This window comes from Sceloporus occidentalis, unplaced genomic scaffold (assembly GCF_023333645.1).
Source record: "Sceloporus occidentalis isolate IW3139 unplaced genomic scaffold, rSceOcc1.0.p SCAF_1, whole genome shotgun sequence".
NCBI lineage: Eukaryota > Metazoa > Chordata > Lepidosauria > Squamata > Phrynosomatidae > Sceloporus > Sceloporus occidentalis.
Genome location: NW_028316981.1, coordinates 129,589,558 through 129,612,732, shown reverse-complemented (window position 1 = coordinate 129,612,732; position 23,175 = coordinate 129,589,558). Strand labels below are relative to the sequence as shown.

The following is a 23,175-nucleotide window of genomic DNA, read 5'->3' as shown; positions in this document are numbered from 1 at the left end:
CAATTTAAGCTCATGAAGAACAGGAAACAGGTCCATTATCAAAATAGTTTCTTAAAGCCTGGTGTTCCACTCCTCCACTATACTATTGAATAGCACTTCAGGTATGATGCATGTATTGTGAGAGGTGGTGGCATTTCAAGGTTACCTAAAAATCCTTACCTCTGTGTTAAGTTACCATTACACTGCCAAGTTAGGGTGGAGAGGGATGTACTCTGAAGGCAAGTGGTTTGCCTGCGACAACTGATGTATTTGTAGCAGAGATTAACTTTGAACCAGGAAATTACTCTTAGCAGCTATGCTCTTATAAGCATATGATGACTCCTGATCACATTTAAGGGAACATTTGCTCTTGCCCAATTATTAAGGAAAAAAGCAACTGTGGTGATCCAGGAGTATATATACACTACACAGTTACAATACTTTGATGCCACTTTAACTGCCAAGGCTTCATCCTCTGGAAACCTGGGGTAGCAATTTCTTAAAGTAGTTGGAATTCTCTGTCAGAAAATCCTGACACGCAAATTCGTGAAGCGTTCCATTAAAAAAAAAAAAAAGAAAGAAAGAAAATCCTAAGGACCTCATTGAACTGCAGATCTTAAGAATTCATAAAATGGAGCTACAGCTCTTAATGTAGTGTAATGTGCTATAAATGTCCAACACCCAGCCCATTCCTGGGGTGTATAGTTATTTTTGACACAAAGCACAGGGCATAATCTCCAGGATTGTCGTCACCCATCCATTCCCACAAATGGTTCAAAGCTCTTGGCCCCCTCCTCCCATGCCACTCATTCCTTTCTGTGTACTATCTTGCCCCCTACTTTATACTCAACTTTAGCCATAGGGGAGAAGAGTCCATTTTCTCCTCCCTGTTGCCTCACGCCCACATGACAAAAGGAATGCACAAAGGAGAAAAGATCATTCAACATTTATGCAATTATCCAAAGTGGGAAAATGTTTCAGATTACACCCCCCCCCCTTTCCTTATTGTGCATCCTCAACCCTCCGTCTGTCACTAGCCACTGTCACTTTCCCGCAGAACAAAACTGACTTGCCACTGATCTCCGGGTTGCTATTTACACTTAATTATCTTGCAAACACCCTTTCTGATATGGCCAATATTAACTGTGTTGCTTCCTTTGCTTTTGGGTGGCTAATTGTGGTTTAATTAGCTTGAGAGGGAATTTTACCCTGTGTTTCAGGTACTGGAGTCAAAAGGTCACAACTCACCCACCTTTTCCAATACCTTTCTAGAGGCTTTGTGCACTCAGTTGCTACTTGATGCTATTGGTTTCTGGATAATGAAGTGATTCCTGTGTCCACAGCCTGCAGTCCTTGCTTTGGATGCTGAGGCAGACATCTGGGTTCAGTGTAAAACAAGGTTGCAACCTCCCTGTTCTAGAATGGCCTAATTATTTCTCCTCTATGAGCAAAATACTAACAGAGTTATATCTACTTAATAACAGCTGCTAATGTGTCTCAGCAGCTCAGTAATTCTAGAATATAATTTATACAATCCGCCCCGCACACTCTGGGCAACAATTGCTAAAGGTTCCAGTGGTCAGATTAGCTTCCACCTCTAGGAGGGCCTTTACCACCTCGGCCCCCAACCTCTGGAACTCTTTGCCCATTGAGCTCCACTCGGCCACCTCCCTGGCCCAGTTTAAAAAAGGGGTGAAAACCTTTTTGTTCAAGCAGGCATACCCCTAATGTGCGCCCCGAATACCTCCCCCCCCTCCTCTTCTCGTCAGCAAAGGCAAGCTGGCTGGAATTGTTTTATTGATGTTTTTAATTGAATGTATTTGTATTTGTATTTTTATTGTATTATTGTATCGTATTGTTTATTATGTTGTACACCGCCCTGATTTTTTAGAAGGGCGGTATATAAATAAAGCTATTATTATTATTATTATTATTATTATTATTATTTATTCATTCATTCATTCATTCATTCATTCATTCATTCATTCTAATATTGCTGGGAATAGAGCCTAAATATCTTAAAGGCACCAGATCCCATCTGATCTTGGAAGCTATGTAGGGTCAGTCCTGGTTAATATTTGGATGGGTGGCTGCAGGTGATAAAAGCTATAGTTCTTAGGAGGGCAATATCAAACCACCTCTGAGTTTTCCTTGCCTAAAAAAACGAAATTCATAGGTCTGTTTAAGTTGACTGGTGACTTGAAGGCACAAGCACACAATGTGGCTGGGCAGTCTATTGTGTGTGGACACTGCTTTGTTTGAGACACTTAGATGATTAAGCTTGGCAGAAGAAACCATGTTATTGTTTTAATAATACACACATATGATAGGTACATATTGTGAGTATCTGAAGTTGGTGAATACATATGAGTGTATCCCTGATGCATGTCAAGAACATATGAAAACTCAAGAGCCTGTGTTGATCAATGAATTGCATTCACTGAGATATATAAGAACAAAGTGCAGAAATACATTTTGTAAAATTAATCTGATTAGCATTCATATAAAGAATGTTGAGTTAAGTTTTGAAGCACTGTAATTTATGTATACTGACGGCAAACCTGCATTTCTGTATGTGGAAAGGTTTAGAGTACTTAACAATACCACTGGTTTGGAATTTGCACAAATCCTCATTCCCTTCCCACACTCTGATATACATGATAGCAGCTTACAATCTATATTTTTAAATTAGATTCCAGCTAGACATTGTAACAATATGCCTGCCTTATATGTATGCCTTCAAGTCATTTCTGACATATGATGACTAAGGCAAACTATCATGGGCTTTTCTTGACAGAATTTATTCAGCAGGGGTTTGTCCTTGCCCTCCTCTGAGGGTGAGAGAGTGTGACTTGCCCAAGGTAACCCAATCGGTTTCTGTGGCCAAGTGGAGATTCAAACCCTGGTCTCCCAGTGTCCAAATGCAACACTGAAACCACTACACCACGCTGGCTCCCTGGGTCTGAATACTCCCCGAGAAATAAAAATTCCATGTAAAGTTGAAGGCTTTCATGCCGGCATCCATAGTTTTTTGTGGATTTTTCGGGCTATGTGGCCCAGGAAGAAACTTTTCTGGAACATGACCACATAGACCGAAAAACCCACAAAAACTAAAAAAATTAAAATTCCTTCAAGTGGAAAAGCAGCAGTATTGGGGGGGCATGCTAAGCAAGCCTCTTTTCTTTATTATACCAGGTTTCTTGCAAATACAGCTGCAAGGAAGATAGGTTTGAAAAATGTATGACTCCACTGAAATTAAGAAATTAGTCAGTGGTGGGAGAGCTCCTTGAGGCTAAGAGGCAAGTTAGTCTGATGCAGCAAAAGTCTTAGGTCTTAACACATTTTATTGGACTAGTCCATAAAATCAAGCCTGTTAATCATTAAAGTCTCAGGACTTGCACTCATTTTTGAGAAGGAACACAATTATACAAAAGGAAGGAAAAAATACCACCGTCCTAGCCCAAACAAAGAACTCTTTTAAGTCTCCAAAAAAAGAAGAAGGGAATTGGTGTGCTGGTACCTAATCAGTTCCACCTTCTGTAGCAGATGGAAACATTTCACACTAATAGACAAGGAGCCTTCTTTGGCACATTGACTGGGCCTGAAAAAGTTAGGTTCAGTTCAGTGGACAGTAAAAATTTTCCTTAAATTTTATTTTGCATAGGTGTATAGTGCTGTTGCATTCTGTCACACTATAGTATTTTATGCCCTCCTCCCCATCCTTTAAGGTGTTCCAAAAACTTTCATGCTTGGACATTTTTACACTATCTAAGGAAATCTGCACCATAAAGATGTGGCGTTATCCATGAGTAATGGACTCATGAAGAGAAGCTTATTACCTCTATTACGTAATGTTAAATGTTTCATATTTTACTTTACATTTAAAAGCACTGACTTTGTGAAGCAATGCCTCCAGTGCTGTCTTTACTGTGAGCCACTGAATTTTCTCAAAGAGAAATGCAAATATATTGAATCCAGCTTTTCTTGGCATAGATTTTCTTATTTAATAGCTGGGTATAAACACAATCCTGCAGCAGCTAATCATCAGGCCATCAGTAGCTTCCTTATCGCTGCTGAGGACAGGGCTACCTGCCACATATCAATACAGTAACTGCCCTAGGTATCAGAGAGGAAGAGCATCCACACAGCAAAGGAGAACTTGCCATGTTTGCTATATCAGAAAGGGAAGGCTCATGCTCGGGGTGTGGCAATGGATAAACCACATGGATTTTTCCTCCAAGATGTAAAAAGTAGTTGACTGTTATTCCAGTGCTGATCTTGATCAAAATTAACCAATAAGTTCAACTCATCTGTTCAATCAGCAATGGAGACATTTTTACATGGTATATCCAGATCTTTATAATATCGAGGTGGGATGAGGAAATGTGTAGAAAGGAAACAAGTATGCCACTGTAGACAAAGGGAAAGCATGAAATGGATGACAGAGAAGGAGCATGCACCCATCATTCAAATGGAAATGGTATCAGGCAGCCTTGCTCCTGCAAAGATATCACAGTCTTTTAAAGGAGGTGAGCAACACATACCTCCAACTGGTTTTGTCCCCCTCCCAGGTCTGTGCTCCAACTCCTGAATTTGTTGTGCAGTGGTGACAACAGTGGAGTGGAGAATACTGTTTTCCCTGCTCCCTGTGCACCTTGTTTACAAACAAAATTGCACTCTTGAAAGCCTCCTGGAAGTGCACCTCTCTTTGTAAACAAGGTGTGCAGAGAGTGCATGACTTCTTTAAAAAGAAGAAGAAAAATACTTTTTTTTTCACCAGCTGTTGATTTACTAGTAGCAGCTGCTGCTGCAGAAGCCACTACCACACTACCACTGGGGATGTAGTTGCAAATCCATTTTAAAAGGTGATGGAAGATCTACTATTCTTGTTGGAAAACAATGACTTTTCCATCTGTCCCATCTCACACTATCAAAACTTGTCCCCCTGGAATAACACTGTATCCCCTGGGGGCCTGCCATAGATAGCTGTTTTGAAAAAGAGAGCCATTCTGAGTACAGTAGGTCTGAGTAGACGGTGGTTGCTCCATTGTGTTATTGCCAGCTTTGAGCAAAGCTTTGTAGTCCCCAGCAAGGGTAAACATTGAGATCATACAGTATATTCCAGACTCTTTGCCCCCTTTTGACAATGTTTTTCATCAGCCTTCTCCTCAATGAAGAAGACTAGAATAATGACAAAAACTTTACATAATTCGTCTTGTGTCCAGACAAAATTGCAACTGAATGCCTCATGAAGGCATCACCGAAAGCGCACAAGCAACAGAGTAGTTAACAAATGGTTTTGTCCATTTTCCTGCCAATCCAGTCCTGGATTTTGTGGCAGCTATGCTGTCGTATTTCCTCTCTACATTGGATAATCACACTGGATGGGCTTTTCGTCTAGTGTGGATTGATATATTTATTACTGTTGACCAAATCCTATGTGAAAGAGCCCCATGGATTAATCAGTTGGTAGTTCCTTGTGTACTGATAGTTCTTGCAGGTTATTAGTTTTGTCCTCGATCCCCATGAAAGTAAAAGATCTGTGGACCACCAAACTGCTGACACAGCTGCCCAACCCCTTCCTTGTCCGTACAATGCACTGCCTTCACCGTTGATAAAGTTTCATGATGCCAACCTGGTGTAGGCTCTTCCAAAGCTCAGCCTCTAAGAGCATATCATGGTTGGCATAGAAGACCAGGGGCTTCTTCTGGTGTTCATAGTAATGATCTGAAAATGTCCTGTAATTGTCTGTGATGAAGCCATAGGCACTAACCTAAGGAAGTGAGCAAAGCAAAATTCACAGGAAGAATTAAAAGAAGGACATGGACAGGTGCTCACCCTTCTACCCCCACTGCATGGGCTCCCCTCACTCAAAGCTTCTTCATGCCTAAGGAGATGAGAGAGTGGCTCAGGCTTCAGTGCCACGAACATTCACAGAACATCTCAAGAAGCTCAAAATGCACCTTGTCCAGTTCATCCATAGTAAGATGAAGGACTGGCATGGCCCTCTTGTTGGGTGTAGTGTGTGGCATCTGCCTTAGACAGCAGAGCCTCAGTAGGACTAGGTCATGGCCCATCTCCTGGACTGGATACTACTGCTGCTGCTACTCCAGGGAGCCTTGCATGCCACATAATTATCAAGGTGCAAGGGCTGGGATTCAGGATCATCATTCAATAGCCAGGCATCATGAATGGGGATGGTCTGGGACATCTGGCACAAGTGGTCTTACAGGGTGTGACTCCTTCTCCCCCTTCCCTATGGAGAAATTCCTAGCTCTGAGGAAAAACCTGTCAGAGAAATACATTTGTGCCTAGATGCTTAGTAGCTTCTCTCCACTGAGCCCACATGCCCTCTGTCTCAGAGATGTGAGTGGCAAAAGCATTGATGGGGAGAGATAGTGGTTCCCCCCAACATCAGGCAGCAGGAAAACTTGCCATTACTGAGGCAGAAGTTCTCAAGACAAGGGGCAAGAAAAACGCACAATTTCAGACCGCAGAGAACTTGTCTCGGCAAATTTGACTGGGTGGGTGGGGAGAATGAAAGTGTCTGCTTAAATAAAGTAGATCCACATCTTTATTTCCCTGGGAGCTCAGAGGAGTCAGACCTCATGGTCTGAACTGCCTACCCATCCCTCCCTTCTCCACCTTTAAGTGACAGCAGTTGGAACACTTCTCCAGCTTGCTGGGCAGTGGGAAGTTTGTGGATGGACTGTAAGGATAAATGAATAGCCTTCTGCACCCCACCTTAAAGAAACTTACACATATGTAACCTATTCTTATCTGAGTAAGTCATTAGCAAGATGTCAGCCTCTGGGAGAGGGAGGAAAGTGGAGAGGAAGGAAGGAAGGAAGAAGAAGGTCATTGAGCACCTCCTTTTTGTAGAGTGTGATGGCACCATTTCAAATAGTTTCAAATCTCTACCCTTTGCTGCCAAGTATCCAGCTTCTGGGAAACACAGCACTATAAGAGGTCTCACCTGATCACAAGTATGCAGAGCTGTTAAAAGCATAATTGCTCCAGTGCTGGGCATGTAGAGATGCCCATATTGGGTGTTAATTATTTCTGATTTTAAAAACCTGTAAACGGAAAAGAAAGTTCGTCAGAGAACATTAGGGACTATTCAGAAAAAAACAGACTTCTTTACATAATTTTTTGTGGGTTTTTTGGGCTATGTGGCCATGTTCTAGAAGAGTTTCTTCCTGACATTTTGCCAACATCTGTGGCTGGCATCTTCTGAAGATGCCAACCACAGATGCTGGTGAAACGTCAGGAAGAAACTCTTCTAGAACATGGTCGCATAGCTGGAAAAACTCATAAAAAACTATGGATGCCGGCCATGAAAGCCTTCTACATGCCAGCTCTCTACATATGGAGAATCTTTGAGGCAGAGGTTCTTCCAAAAAATGCTTTTCTTCTGTGTGCTTGAAGGTAGCATACTTTTGTGAGAAGACAGCACTGCTTGACTACTTGCCCATTTGTACTGGTTCTACAAAATCTCACAGAATATGAAAGGGGTTTCCACATTTCAAAGGATAGGAAATGAGTCCTTCCTTCCTCCCATTCCTGCCCCTCAACATGAAAGATAAAATTAGTACTTATGTGGCTACTGATACACATCATTGATGGATGTCAACAACAGGCTTGGTTTAAGTGCTAAAGAGGTTACCTTTCTGTCAGATAATACATGAATTCTGGGTGTAGCAACTTGAACTTTCCCGCAGATGCATCAAGTCCAAAGTATTTTTGTGGCCTGTAGAAAGAGATCAAACAAAAACAGCTTCATAGCGTATCAGGAATCATTTGATCCCACAACAGGGGAGAAAACTGAATAAGTAAACTGAACACACTGAGGTATCTGAGAAAATAAATGTGTGTATTTTGCATGGCACACTCTAAACTTCCAGGGCAGGCTCATCACCTTTTGCCATCCAGGACAGAAAATCCACACGAGAGCTCCTGGAACCATGCTGCTCAAAACTGGTTGTCTATGGACCAGTGCCAATCCCCAAGCCATCTGCTGCCTGTTCCTGAAGAGTTTCCAGGAAAGAAAGAAAGAACTGTAGCCAACGGGCACAAATATGATATAAATCTCTGGGAAATTGGAGAAAGGAACTGCCAGCTCTCCATATCAGATAACATTTGGCCTGTATATGGACTCAAGCCACCCTAACTGCAGGAAAATTGGTGCCTTGCCCTCAAAATTGTACTTTTGCCAGCCCATCAGAGATTGATGATGAAAGAGATGCCGAGTAGAGCCTCATAGTTTTTTGTGGGTTTTTCGGGCTATGTGGCTATGTTCTAGCAGAGTTTCTTTCTGACATTTCGCCAGCATCTGTGGCTGGCATCTGAAGATGCCAGCCACAGATGCTGGCGAAATGTCAGAAACATGCTAGAACATGCAGAACATGCTAGAACATGGCCACATAGCCCGAAAAACCCACAAAAAACTATGGATGCTGGCCATGAAAGTCTTCGACTTAACATTGAGTAGAGCCTCCTCCAGGTGCAACCCCAGCACCCTCCACACATGCAAAATGGACTCTCATCAGCCTTTTGGCAGACTTTGACTGCATCTACATTGTTGAAATAATGCAGTTTGACAGCACTTTAACTGCCATGGTGCCATATTACAGAATCCTGAAATTTATAGTTTTGTAGTTATAAAACTACAACTCCCAGGATACCATAGGATTGAGCTGCACCACTTAAAGTGTCAAACTGCACTGTTTCTACAGTGTAGATCCACCCTTTGATTATTATGGGATGATGGCAGCCAGTCCTGGCTCTCCTCACGCACCAGCCCCCATAAGTAAACTGTGCTGGCAAGAACATGATGAATGAGGGCCAACTCTCCTTTTTCCATGTGTGGGTGTGGGTGCAGAAATGCCTATTTCAATACAAGAAAGAAGTTAGGGAAAGCAACGCAAACCCCACTCCATCACCTTGTCTGGTCCACTGGTAGGCAAATCTTGACCACTCACTATTATGACCTCCCAGAGCAAAATGGCTACCCATTGATGACCTAGTTTTTAAAAAATATACTGCAATAGAAACCACTTTAAATTAAATGGAATGGGGTGTTTCTGAAGAAAGAGGCAGAGCTTGGAAGTAATGTGTTAGAAATGAAAGTGTTCCCTATAAGAAGTCACATATTATTACCTCCATTGATACTTATAGTAGCAGTAGAGTAGTAATCTTTAACATACACTGGCTGCAATTCTATATGTCTCATTGTAGAAAAGTAGTTTTGCATTATGGACTAGTACTAAGCCAAGCCATGTACCCGTCCACCAGATTTGCCATAAAGTCACAGACATCTTGTGCCTTGTGAGGAGCAGGAAAGATCAGAGACGTGTCTCTGGCCTCATAACCAGATGTGGTACCAGCAGAGAGAGCCACTGATGTCCTAATCCTGCCTGCTCTCCTAAAGGCAAAGCTAAAGAGGTTTTGTGGTACATTCAGATGATGATGATTTGGGTACTGTAAAGGGAGGAAGAGAATACCTTAAAAAGCACCTTAAAGGACATACACAGGTGGAAGGGAAAATTACACATGCTACTAGCAGGATACCACAGACAAATTTGTCTTCTAATGGAGGGAGAGTAAAAGGTGTGAAACTACTAGTATGGAAAAGATTATTTATTTTTAAAAGAAGTGTACTTTTCTTTTAAAGAGAGAAATCAGCAAAAATCACCTCCACTGCCTTTCTACACACGAAAGTTTCTGGTGGGTTAAGGAACCTTTCATCAAAACAGAGACACAACAGGTTGTCACCCAGTGTATCCAGGTTGCCCTCCTATAGCTTCATCAGCTTTTCATATCAGTGAAAAGAAAAAGAGTTTTTTTGTATGATTTGCTTTATGGAATACAGTTCTACAATAGTATTATTGATTGAGGGACTGGGTGAAGCCTATTTGCAGCTGTTGGGAACAAAGTAAAACAAGCCAGGTACACTATAATTGAGAGAAGAAGAAGATAATACCATAATTTTAGCACAGGGATTGGTTATATGAAGGTCTTAGAAATCTTACTACTGTTGGGTTACCTTGCCACCCTCAAGATTTCACTGAGAACTAGAAACACTGAAACATTGAGGCTGGAAAGAAAGAAAAGAAAGATGAGTCTGCCTTCCTTACAGTCACATGAAATCTACTCAGGACAGCAGGGACACAGCCAGATGCTTCTCCACTTCCTGCTTCCTTTTCTCCACCAGCCATGCAATGACCTTGAGGGAACACTGCAGAAGTTCAATGGCAAATCCTAGGATGTCCAATGGCCAGCTTTAGCATAGTTTTGCCTGCAGGAATTATTATGGAGTTTATCACACTAGTGAGATCCCATGGGAAAACGGGAGTTAAACAAGATTTAAAGCAAAGAAACCCCATAAATGCCCAAAGTTTATCACATGACATCACAGTTAACGTGAATTAACACGAAGTTAATCCGAATGCAAAGCAGAGAAAACTGGCAGTTTTTTACTTTCGGAACAACCCGAAAGTAAAAAAGCTGCCGGTTTTATCTGCTTTGTGTTTGGATTAACTTAGTGTTATTTCACTTTGGCAGTCCCCTAGTATGATAAACTCCCTGAATTTGCAAGTTTTGTTAAAGATTTAATGTACTTTAAATCTCGTTTAACTCCCGTTTTCTCACAGCATCTCGCTAGTGTGATAAACTCCTATATTATGTTGTGCCATACAGAATTCTGGCCAATGACTGAAACAACAGTAGGTGGGCAAAGAAGCAGATGAAGGAGGGCACTTACTTGTCACCCTTATCATAGCCCTCTGGAACAGGGATTCCCAGAATGGCAGATTTCAGCATTAAGTAATCTCGTACATCCGAGGGAATGAAAATGTACTGTATATCCTGCAGCCAAGATGAAATGGAATGCAAAGTACAAAACAGGAATGTAGGATCCACAAGGTAAGGCCTGCAACAAAACCTTACAACACGGTGAGCTCTTGGCAACAACTAGATAGGCACACCCCTTTTTAGGATACTCTATTCCATTTCCTCTCTTTGTCTGGTTTTTCTGATCCACCCTCACACAAAGGCATTCATGTGGTGGTCACTGAAGATGCTTAGTCCTCCTTTGGCATCTTTTCTGAGGGTCTTCCCACTTAGGAAGCATTTTGTGTTTCTAGAAACCTTTGGGTCAATTCCTCTTGGAATGAGTTTGCTATATGTATTCATGATGGACTCTTACCAACATCTATGACTTATTAGATAACAGTTAGACAGGAAAGTAACTAGGTCTCAAGTGATGTGAAAGGATTCCTTGAACAATGGGCACCCACTCTGTCTGTATCAGAACACATCACTACATCTTTTCTACCATCACCTCTTCCAATGTCTCTGGCAGATCTTCTCCAGGTCTAGCACCAGAGCTCCATTTAGTGAAGACCATAAAGACTGAAGTTGAAACATTGCCAACATAAATCACTTGGTTCACCTTACACTTCCCACAGATTGAAAAGCCTTATATGTTAACAGTGAAGCTCCACTGTGCATTTACCTAGTGACATGACTAGGGGGTCAGAGGGTGCAGCTCACACTGGGTGACATGTCAGAAGAAGGCCCTCCTCTCACTGCAGAGTGTGAAGGAATAAGTGCACACCTCCAGGTTTGGCTGCCATGGCAGCTTCCTCATCAGGAGGAGGCCACCACCATATCAAAGGAGAAGGGTGAGAGATCCGTTTTGGCAGCCATTGCTGCCACCACCACCTAACAGTGCCCCCCGCCACACACACACACACACACACACACACACACACACACACACACACACGATGACACCAGGCATGAGGACACCACTGCATTTACCTTGGACCTTGGGATCTGTGTGAAGCCATACTCTGCATAAGCGATAAGGGAGTTCTTCATAGTGTTTACTGTGAAACCATAGAAAGAAGTCTTTGTTCCAACATCTTCCTCAAAGCCCTTGGTCACTGCTCCATTAAGCCTGCATGGAAGAAAAAAATTAAAAGAACATAGGCTCTGAGGAATACATGGCCATTATCTCTAAGGAATAAGTAAATCTGGGGTTCAGAGCTGTGAATTTTTTGATCTGGAACATTTTAGAGTGGGGTGCCCACACCCTGGGGATTCTTTCAGCTCTCCATGACCATCCCAAATTTGGTTTGATGCCCTTCCAACAAAGGCAGATTGTCAACCTTACTGTACCTGAAGACAAAGTCATGAGCATCTATTTCCTTGCCTTGATGGGATCCATTCAAAATTCCCCCATTTCCAACCACAGCACAGCGAATGCAGCCATCAGGGGAGGTGGTCTTGTTGAAGAGCCTGCTGTTGGCAGAGTCATTGAGGAGCTGCACTGTGGATGCAATGACTGCAGAGCAAAGGAAGTAGATGTGAATCAGGAGAACTGGATCAAGCAACATAAAGGTCATAAAACTAGCAGGAGAACCCACTGTCTTGGGAATAGGGATGGCCCTTCCATTAAGAAACCCAGAAGAGGATGGATAAGGGCATGTTCAGGTTAATTATGATGAGATGGTCCACTGTCCGGCAACCCCTGCATTGTTTTTAGGGGAACAGGAATTTCACACTCTTCCAAACTGCAATGCACTTGAAATAGCATATTGCTTGGTTGGTTCTTGCCTCCTTTTCTTCACTTTATGCATAGGTATCACAAAAAGATATGGAAACCCAGTACTTCTGACAGGAAAATTTGGTTAATGGAAGTGTAACTATGGCTGTTTGAAGGAGCATAGCTCCTTATGTGAGATCTATGATCCTCAAGAGAGGGCTTTGTCTCAGTCCAACCACCACCTCCACAGTTATGACTGCTGAGGAAACAGGAGAGCGCCTTCTCAATGGCTGCCCCCAAGCTATGGTATTCCCTCTCACAGGAGGCTAGGAAGGCCATCTATTGGTAGACAAAGACCTTCTTATTTAATCAGGCCTTTCACTATAAATAGGCTACTGCAGAAGACCTTTTAAATGGGGTGTGCTATAGTCATAGAATCATAGAAGTCTTATCATTATTATATTTCAATTGCAGTTTTAAATGTTTTAAATTGTTGTTTTTAATCTGTCTGGTTGTTTAATTGCTTTTCAACTTTTGTATTACCCATTGTTTTAACTGCATTTGGGTTTAAATTAAATTGTAGCTTTGGGTCCCATACTTGGAGAAAGGTGGGATATAAAATAAATAAGCAGAGAACTGACAATGACTTTTTTCTTTTTCTCTGTAATTTTTTTCCAGCAAACTGAACTATTTCTGGACTGCAACTGACTTTTACTGGGAATGACTGACAGTCAGTATTGTAGTTACAGATTCGTAACCTAGATCCCTAACTGCTTTACATTCAGTAAGACTATATAAATAGCCCCCTAGCCCACCTTAACAGCCAAAAGCCAAAGCCAATGAAGGAAGTCTAATCTGCTGCTGATCAGGGTACAAGGAAGAAGTTGTTTCCATCTCCCTCACATCAATGATCAGAAGCAGGACAGTCTTGTGACAGTCTTACTCACTGATTAAAGGGGACTGTAAATGCTGTCCTCCTTGCATCAAGATTGACAGCTAAATGAGGCCTCCATTGCTCAATGTAGCTGCTAGCTGTTAAGGTGGGTTTGGTGGTGGTGGGGTGGGGGTCAAACCAGGAGACATTATTTATTTACACATATGTTAAGTAGCCAGTGCAGAACATCAGTAAGTGTCTTTTCCTTTTTGATCCTAAAATCACTGCTATAAATTTCACCAGCAAAGGCTTCAACTCTATAAGCAGTCAGGATATGGAATCCTGAGAACCAGTGTAGAATACCTGAGAGTCTGGGCAGACATGGTGTCACTCCTGACTTGTATTTTTCGTTGAACAACAGAACCCTAAACTACATCACAAGCTGCTTTTAAACATTTGTTTACTCTCAAGGGGTGGGATAGGTTGCTATTCTAGAAACACAAGTTCAAGGTTTCCTTGATGAAGAACAACTTGCAGTTGCCCAGTTCTTAGGTCCCAGACATGATTTGAATTTCTGATTTTTACTACACCTTTGGGAGAAGGTGACTTTTTGGTTTGCAGGGGTTCCCCATCCAACCTTGAGCTTCTTCAGCAGTACTCCCACTTTCTTCCTCCAGCACAGTGTGTATCTCTAATCAAAGATCAAGAATAAGTGCTGGGGTTTCCTTCTTCAGAGCTAAAGAAAGCTTTTTTTCAAAAATGCAAGGGAGCCCACTGTTGATCTCACATTAATGTGTGGAGATAAGAAGAGGGTTTTCAAAGGCACTTAAGGTGTATTTTATGCTGCTCCTTAAATACCTTTACATTATGAAGAACCAGACATTCACAGTTATTAGCAGACATGTACAGAACTGAGCCATCTCTCCCAAGCCTGACAGCTGTTATTCAAGTGATGCACAGAATTAAGCTGAGTTTTGGGTGGGAATATCTAAATTGGTTAAGAATTTCTCTTTTTCTCTGTTTGGCTTGCTTTGCCCTTGCCTGCTCTGTTCTTTGCCCATCTCATACCCTTAGCTCTTGCTACTGCTAGAATGTACCCTCCCAGACATTTCCCAAATTCAATTTTGGTCTAGGGCAAAAAAATATTGCCCGCTTGTGCTTTAGATGGGAGAGAAATATTGACAAAAATAAAGAAGGTGTTGGTGCATGGAGAGACATGTGCAAAACACACAGAATATGTTACCTATAGGGATAAAAGAGAAGTGTGTGTGTGTGTGTGTGTGTGAGAGAGAGAGAGAGAGAGAGAATGGGACTGGACAGTTCATGCACAACCAGACACACACTAAAAGCATGTGTACATATGAGACAGAGCAACTGCATGTGTGCTAAGAAGACTTTCCTAAGTGCCACTGAATGGTGCATACAGCACTATACTTAATTATCTGAATTTGAGAAACTTGATAACATCAGCCACTTGTGTGGGAGTAGGAGTCCTAGAGCATTGCCTCTGACACAGCTATCAAAGTTTGCTGGCATGAGTGAGCATTATGAAGCGAGCATGATCCTACACTGCATCAGGAAACTGAACTTTATAAACTTTTGCTTTCTTTCAGTTCTACAGACCTATGAAATATCCATGAGTCTATCTATGAACTCAATAGACTCAACACATGTTGAGTGCACATAACAAAGATGCAGTGATATTTCTGCTAAATAAAGTAAAGGTACTTCTAATTTGTTTTTCCAGCACCAACACTGTGCAGCCTTTCACTGGAAGAGGGGGGGGGGGGCTTGTTTTGTTTAACACCTGAATCACAACCCCTGAAGAATCCATCAAGAACGTTGACTAATGGTTTCAGGCTTGCTTCTAAAGTGTTTATTTGTATATATTTTAATAATTATTTTTGTACTAGGAGTCCTGCAAAGGGGGAGGGGGAGATCTGTCGTTTTTGTTGTTGTTACATGCCTTGAAGTTGTTTCTGATGTATGGTGACAAACCTAACATGGAGTTTTCTTGGCAAGATTTGTTTGGAAGCGGCTTGCCATTGCCTTCCTCTGAGGCTGAGAGCATGTGATTTGCCCAATGCCTGCTTTTTCTTCCTTCTCTCTCTTTGAGCTGGCTCCTCTTGCTCCCAAACTGAAGTGGCAACTGTCTACTCTAAAAGGTCTTTTGGCAGTATCTGTCCAAAACAAAAACTCTCAGCAGCCAGCTCAGCCCACGCTGCTTCACTTCTCCTTCTATTTGAGGGTTGTCCCTCCTCTGGTCACAGTAGAGAGATTCAGGGCAGACAATGAGTTTGGCAAGCTAAGAAGAATGGGCATGGGGTAGGAAGTGAGATAATCCCCAGAAGCCAATGACCGGCAGCAACAATGGAGCAGGCTGTTCATCATTTCAAAGACACTGGGACCTTTCAGTCAGGCAAATGTCACAAGATGTTCATGATAGCACTTTTAACAACTTCCTCTCCCACTAGATCTTTAAAGAAATCTTTAAAGACCTTTAAAAAGAAACCACAGCTTGTGGGGAAACCACGAGAAATATGATGTCACTTGCAAACACCAAATGTATTAAGAAATCAGTGTTTTAAATAATAACAATATTAGAGTCTGGCTTCTTTCAGAAGATAGATACAGGCAACATTCCTATCTTTTCCTTCTCTTCCAGTACTCATTTGTCAAGCCATTTAACCCCATTTGCTTCACAGTTATCAACCGCCCACTCGTACACCCACAAAAATGCTTGCCATCATCCTAAAATAAGGACAGAAATGTATGTACTGATGATATTTGTGCCAAAATCCCTTAAAGGGGTGGGGCACGTTCCAGTTCTAGATAGTAGTATACCTTTTTGTTTCAGACAGAAATCAGGGTAGTTTAACTATCTGGCAAGGGCTGGAAATCAAGGACATGGGTCTCTGGTCATTACAAATATTGCAGTTCCTTGGGCAAGTTCCTTTTTTGGACAACAACTCCTAGCATTCACTTTTCATTATCACCTTCTGTTGTCAACCACTGTCCTCTTACATATTCCTGCCCCAGCACCTTAGCTGCTGAGGGATTTGGGGCATTATAGCCTAAAAAAGTAACTGTACTAAACTGTGCCCTGCAGCAGTAGTTATCTCACGCTCTTCTTTCCCTGTTACATGTGCTCCTTGTCATCTATGTTTCCTGAAGCAGACCAAAGTGAGACCTAAAACACTGAGGTCAAGCATCCAACTTAAGCCTACACTCTGTGCTGTCCACCAACACAGACCCATATCATTCTCTCCCAACTGGTTACCTGCATATGGCAAGCCATGCCAGCCATAGGGGACCCTGCGTTCCTTCAGCCTGTCCCACGCCTCTGCGGTGAAGTGATGACTCCACATCAGCACAGGACCATCAAAATCAAATTGCCTTCCCAACGTGGGATCACTCTTCACTTTTGACTTCAATGACCAGGGGCACAAACTGGACTGAGAGAGGCTGAGAGTGAGTAAATTCTAATGCAGTCAATATTACAATCAATCCATATTTCCTTGGAATGTTTGCTTACAGGTCACCTAGAAGACCAGCAAAGTATTATCAACCAGCACAAGAGATCTGCCACAGTAGGTCCCAAAATCATATCGTCAGGAATTACAGGTTGTAGCAATATAAATCTGTCTCATTTCACCACAAGAGAAATACTCAAATTCTGTGATCAAGCTCCATATACAAATGTGAAGGAGCCAGACTTGAAAGACATCTCTGTTTAGTACCAGATGACAGTGCCCAATATCAGTAGCAACAACAGCACACGCTGAAAGGGCAAGAAATTGTGATATGGAAAAAGGAGGGAGAACAATATGGGCAGGACTTGGCGCAACTGTCTTTTGTTTGGCATGTGCACCTTTGCTAACTCTTGTGTATGATCAAGAGCTTGGATAAAGTTAATTTCTTTATCCCCAGGGATTCAGACAGCTGTAGTTCCACCCTACCCCCATGCCCCCTGAAACTTTTTCCAAATGGCTCATGTCCAGGCTGTTTGAAGGACTACATCTTCAGATCCCCCAGTCCATGTTTTGTGATCTTCTGGAGAGACCCTTCTTGCTCTCTAACCAGCTTCACAGGCAGACCTTGTGGGAGCAGAGGGGAGGGCCTTCTTAGTGGCTGCCCCCAGGCTCTGGAACTCCCTCCATAAAGAGGTTAGACAGGTGCCTTCCTTGTTACCCTTTTTAAGCAGCTGAAGACCTTTTTGTTTTGACAGGCCTTTGAGGGCTAACTGCTCAGGGGGAAATGGCCTTTCATGCACTGTGTTGTTTATTCTTGTTCTAATTTTGATGTTTGATGGTTTCTTTTCAACTGGTTTTAGATTTATTGAAAATTTAATTATATTTTAAACTTTTGTATGATGTCATTTTCTTTTTAGCTGTATCTGTTTTAACTTTGTATGCTGCCTTGTGTCCCAGATGAGGGGAAAAGGCAGGATGATAATGATGATTGCAGGAGGCAGAAGTAATAGTTGTTTTAGATTGTACACCGTTTGGCAGGTTTTTATCCCCCCCCCCCCTTATTTTATTTGATCCTTGCTATGTAAAGCGCAGTGCAAACTTTACAGTGCTCTATAAATAAATTTTAATAATAATAATAATAATAATAGTTGTTGTTTGATATAGGATGAAAAAGCACAGGAGACCTGAATAATCCCTGTTTGAATTGGGACTGTTCTGTGCAATGAATCAGCACACTTAATCTCTCTGCAATGCACCTTTGCTTTGTTTTTAAATTAGAAATAGCTATTGGAGTCTAGTTTACGCTAAAACCTGTACTGAAGAGCTGCTTTGGGTCTAAGCCATATCAACTGTACAGAATGTCCATTGTTCAATTAATTCACAAGTAAGAGTGATACAACCCAGAAGTAAACAAGTGTCCCAAAGCTTCTTTTAATATAGGCAGAGCAGTTTGGTTATACACTTGTCCCTCCACATTCTCTGGGGTTAGGGGCACAGGACCCCTGTGAAAGTGAAAAAAATGCAAATAAATAAACAGTACTTTTTTAACCTGAGAAAACACCTCTCTAGGAATTTCTAGGTTCTCCAGCAGAATTCTGTGGTCAACATCTGCCAGAATTTGACTACAGAATCATGTTGCAGGACCTAGAAATCCCTAGAGGAGTGTTTTCTCTAGGAAACTTTAGGTCCTCCAGTGCAACTCTTATGGTCAGCTTCCAGCAGAATTTCTATGGAGAACCTAGAGATTCCTAAAGAGAGTATATTAATCAAATCCGCAAAAGTCAAATCCATAAATGTGGAGAGCCAAGTGTATTTCCTCCCCTGTGGCTTATGTTATTTATGCCTGTATCATGGTAGACAAAATGCGGCCCTCCAGATGTTGCTGGATTGTAGCCTCCATCAGCCCCGGCCAACAATGAGGAATGTTGGGAGTTGCAGTACAACAATGTTTAAAGGCTTGTGATTTGACTATGCCTGCTGAATCCCAGAGCAATAGCTTTAGGAGGAGGATCATTTTAATGGCCCCAAAACGGAGGCTTTGTGCCAATACTCAGTCTGACCTTGTCTGGTGAGGGGACAAGACCAAAATGGAGTTGTATTCAGGGAAGCAGACAGCAGTCGGGACCAAGAGCTAAGGCAGGTAAAGGGACGTATCATGGCACAGCAGCAAATTGTTTGGTTATTTATTCATTTGTGAAAATACAAGGATGATACCCAATTCATCCTTGGTATCTGTTGTGGTTTGGCTTCAGGACCCTCCATGGATACCAAAATCCATGGATGCTCAAGCCCCATGATATACAATGAGGCAGTAAAATGATGTTCCTTATTTTAAAAAAAGGAAAATAAAGGTTTGCTTTTTGGATTAATTTTTTCCCCCAAGCTGTGGATTGTTGGATCCATGGATGCAGAATTCGTGGATATGAAGGGCAAACTGTATGTATATCCCAACCTGTTTCATGAGATCTCAGGATGGTGGTACAAGTAAAACCAATAGAAACAGATTACAATAATTTAAAATAATAAAAATAATTTAAATATACTAAAAACATATTGAAGGCATTAACAAGTTAAAACAGGTTTAAAAGGTTAAATTTATTCTTGCAATGGTTTCTATCCAATTGTTAGTTTCAGCAAGAGTACACTCATCGTCTCAATGGAGCTTTCATAGCTTTTGACTTATCATGTTCTCATTAATTCAGTGAGTCTACTCATTCTAAATTTACTTCTATGAACACTACAGTTTTAAGTCATAGGCTAGATAACAGCATAGCCTCATATGCTGGATGCATTTTCACTGGCTATGTAAATATTCTGCGCATTATTAAAAAGCTGCTGTACAGATTCCATTGACGTCAAAAGCGGAATCATATAGAATGTACAGATAGCATTTGTCCTTTGACCAATGCTTTAGATGCCAAAATTTAAATTCTAATTTTGGGAGCCAAACACCTATTTTTAAAGTCAAATATGGATAGCAATTGGATTTTAACAAGGACATCTAATGCATCTGAACAACAGAGGCAATCTAGGTATATTCGGAGGTAGGTTTATCTGCCAACTTGATGCCACAGACATCAGACAAATATTTATTTATATTCCAAATGAAGCATGTTTGGTTCCAGATTTGTTAGGTTTTCAAACAAACAAACAAGCCTTAAAACCTTGTTTTGTTTCAATCCTAACTATGGCAGACTAGGGTTTTGACATATTGTTTCTATATCTGTAATTGATTTATTATATATTGCAAAATATAGCTTTAATCATATGTATGAGCTGACTTGAGAGAGCTTTGTTCTGGCAAGGCAGCGTATAGATTTCTAAATCGTATAAAATAAGCATTCCACCAGGTTGTCCAACTTTGTTTTGCCAATTGCATTTTCCTTGTAGATTCCCAGAACTGACAGGAGAAACCAAAGATCTTGGTTCTATAAAAACTACAGGTGTACTAGCTAGCTTTGAAGTTTGGGCTCGTCCACCGTTTCTTATAGTTTCTCATCTCCTGCTATTTTTAAAATAAAAAGTGTTGGTAGGAACAGTTTTAATTCTTGCGGTTTTTGAGGGAAGGCCTCAAATAAAATGAATAAGAAAGGCATCCTGAAGCAAAAAACAAACAAACAAAAAACACTCTATATCATAGGCAGACAACTCTTAACATTTTTCACCAGTTGTACAACCCTACATGTGTTGTTACGAGGCAACTCCCCAATTCCCTCACCATTAACTATGCTGGCTGAGGCTGCTGGGAGCTGCAGTTGAATAACATCTGGAGGACTGCCCACTTCACACACCTGGCCTAAATTCAATTTGTTAGTCCCAAAAAGAGTTGAATCAGTGGAACATGCATTAACATTGACTTATCAATTTGCCACTATTTGAAAGGGTCAACTCTCTTTGGGACTAACAGCTGGATCTAGGGCCAGGATGGAAATTGTGCAGCCCTTTTGATATTGTTGGACTACAACTGGCACCAGTCCTAGCCAGCATAACCAGCAGTGAGGGATGTTGGGAGATGCAATCCAACAATATTAAGTGGGCCAGACACTGCCCATTTTTGGTTTGTTTAACAGTTAATGCTAGACTGCTTTGGGACAAAACAGAAGGAAACAAATGAAGGATGTGCATATTACCTTCTCCCTAGGATGACAAAGGCTTTCTCCCTTAGATGAATCATTGATTTGGCTTCCCTTAGAACAACGTCTGCAAACAACAAGAAAAGGGAGTTAGGATTCACTCTCAAAGATTTGCACATTGAGACTCTTCAGTGTGCCAAGTGCCCTTTCTGAGCAAAGTTCTGCTAAATTTCCAAACAGAATTTTAGGAAGCAAACAAGACCTAGGTCTGAGAACCTAGACTCTTCCAGAACCAGATGGCAGTTACAGATGGTTATCTGAATCTGTCATACTGGTTCAATCGCATCGCCATTTAGCCTACAAGGTTTTGTATTTAGTAAAGTGTCAAACAGCACTAGTATGTACCAACACATGATTGCATTGCACTTGTGAAGTCTGTGAAACTGACTGACTGATACTGGTGTGTTCAGTTGCTTGGGAAACTAAATATTTTTGCAGACCTGCTTCTGTGAGAAAAGGAACAGTTGTCACTCTGGCTTGGATTAGACATTTGCTTGTGACAAGATACAGATTGGAAAGTAATGACAGGATACTAGAATAAAAAGGGAGAGGGAGCAAAGAGTCAGGAAAGATGAAGGAAGAGTGAATAATGAATAATGGACTAAGAAACAAAAATATGTAAAAAGGGAGAACAAGGTCCAAAGAAAATAGCAGTTAACTGAATCGCAAAGGAGGCAACCAGAGAGTGAGATCTGAAAAACCTCTCCAAGAAACTAAGACACAATGGAGATTATCAGGCAGGGGATGGGACTCCTTTTGCTGTCCTTATAGCGCAAACATGAAAAGATTTTCACATGATGTCACACTTATCCTGTCAGTGTCCAGTCATTAATCAGTGATTGACCACAATCACGTGAACGACTTTCATATGACATCACACTTATCCTGTCATTGTCCCATCACCGAAGTGGAATTCTTCGGTCCTTGCCCTTCATGTTGTATTAACAGAAGAATGTGTTAATGCAATTCCACATCACTGACAGTTTAATGACAAGTTCAGCATGAATATGTGAATGTCTTTCGTGCAATCTCTGTAACGGCTGGGATAACGATGCTCCCATTCCCTATCAGATAATCTCCAATGATAATGTGAGGGTGGAATGAAACATAAAATTTGGAGTACAGTTTGAAATATTTGTCAAAAGGAAAGTGGGCAAACACAGCTCTGACAGAGCAGCAAGGCTTCAAGAAGGGATGGGAATCATATGCCCCTTTAGATGTTGTGGTACTGCAATGCCCAGCATTCTTCACACTTGGCTATGATGATTTCAGGCTGGGACAGGCAGTGCAGCACCGGGAGGGCTGCATGCCTTCCACCTTTGGTCTAGAAGCCAAATTTTGGGGTGCAAGCGTCTACTATTTCAGCATTGCCATTTCTTTGGAGTAAACCACTGCTTCAGAAAGCAATTTGATCAAAACAGAAGCATGTTTCATTAAAGAAGGATCTAATCCAATTTGTGATCGTACCCACCTCTTCATGATGCTGTCTCCAGTCAGGTCATGGCTCCTGACATCACGAGGCAATTCTGCTTGTGCCAGCTGTAGCGTCTCCTGCTGTAGCAGTCTAAAACACAGAAAGCAAGTAGAGACTCTTTATGTGGAGAAGGTAACATGCATGGTCCCAATATAATTTCAGGCTTTTTTTTCTTTTTGCATAAGCAGGGGATATAGCTGTAGCCCCTGCACAGGATGCAATGCGAGAAAGAGATACACAAACCTCAGTGCTTACCAGCTCTTCCACTTTGGATCAGAGAAGTCTAATGTTTGACATTTCCAGGGAGAAAGCCTGTTTCATTTCATTTCCACATGACCTCACTATTTGCAGACCCCCTGCCCCAAAGCCATATAATACAGGAAAAAAAATTCACTGAGGGATCAATCATTCACACACTATTTTTTTTTTAGTGCAACAATGGGAATAATTTCACTTACACATTCCGGGTTTGTTATTCACACTATGGAACCACATCTATGTGCATCTCTGGAAGTTCTGTTGCTCACACATGTCAGCACTTGAATAAAGATGGCGTTGATGATGTGAATGTATTTGAAGCACATTCAAGACATGCAGAGTTTTATCTTGGTTTATCCTGGGTCTATTCACATCAGTTATTCACACAGCCAACTATGCAAATATTTTAGAAAAACTTAGATGCCCCCCAACAT

The 23,175-nt window shown here is 41.6% G+C and overlaps 1 protein-coding gene across 1 annotated transcript; it reads right to left on the bottom strand.

The window, feature by feature from the left end:
• Positions 1 to 1,972: 1,972 nt before the first annotated feature.
• Positions 1,973 to 22,945, bottom strand: LOC149322135 (alpha-N-acetylgalactosaminide alpha-2,6-sialyltransferase 2-like). The gene is made up of 10 exons (XM_089523896.1): positions 22,938 to 22,945; positions 22,481 to 22,573; positions 21,007 to 21,076; positions 16,684 to 16,858; positions 12,163 to 12,328; positions 11,803 to 11,941; positions 10,742 to 10,845; positions 7,646 to 7,729; positions 6,956 to 7,055; positions 1,973 to 5,752 (listed from the first exon to the last, which is right to left on the bottom strand). The coding sequence occupies exons 1-10, from the start codon at positions 22,943 to 22,945 to the stop codon at positions 5,585 to 5,587; spliced, it is 1,107 nt and encodes a 368-aa protein (XP_089380022.1). The 3' UTR covers positions 1,973 to 5,584.
• Positions 22,946 to 23,175: the final 230 nt, after the last annotated feature.

Coding starts and splice junctions, on each gene's coding strand:
- LOC149322135 (XM_089523896.1), bottom strand. Junction 16,859..21,006: donor TTTGTCATCCTAGGGAGAAG/GTAATATGCACA, acceptor AGCCTCTCTCAG/TCCAGTTTGTGCCCCTGGTC. Junction 5,753..6,955: donor CTCTGCATACTTGTGATCAG/GTGAGACCTCTT, acceptor TCACTTCCTTAG/GTTAGTGCCTATGGCTTCAT.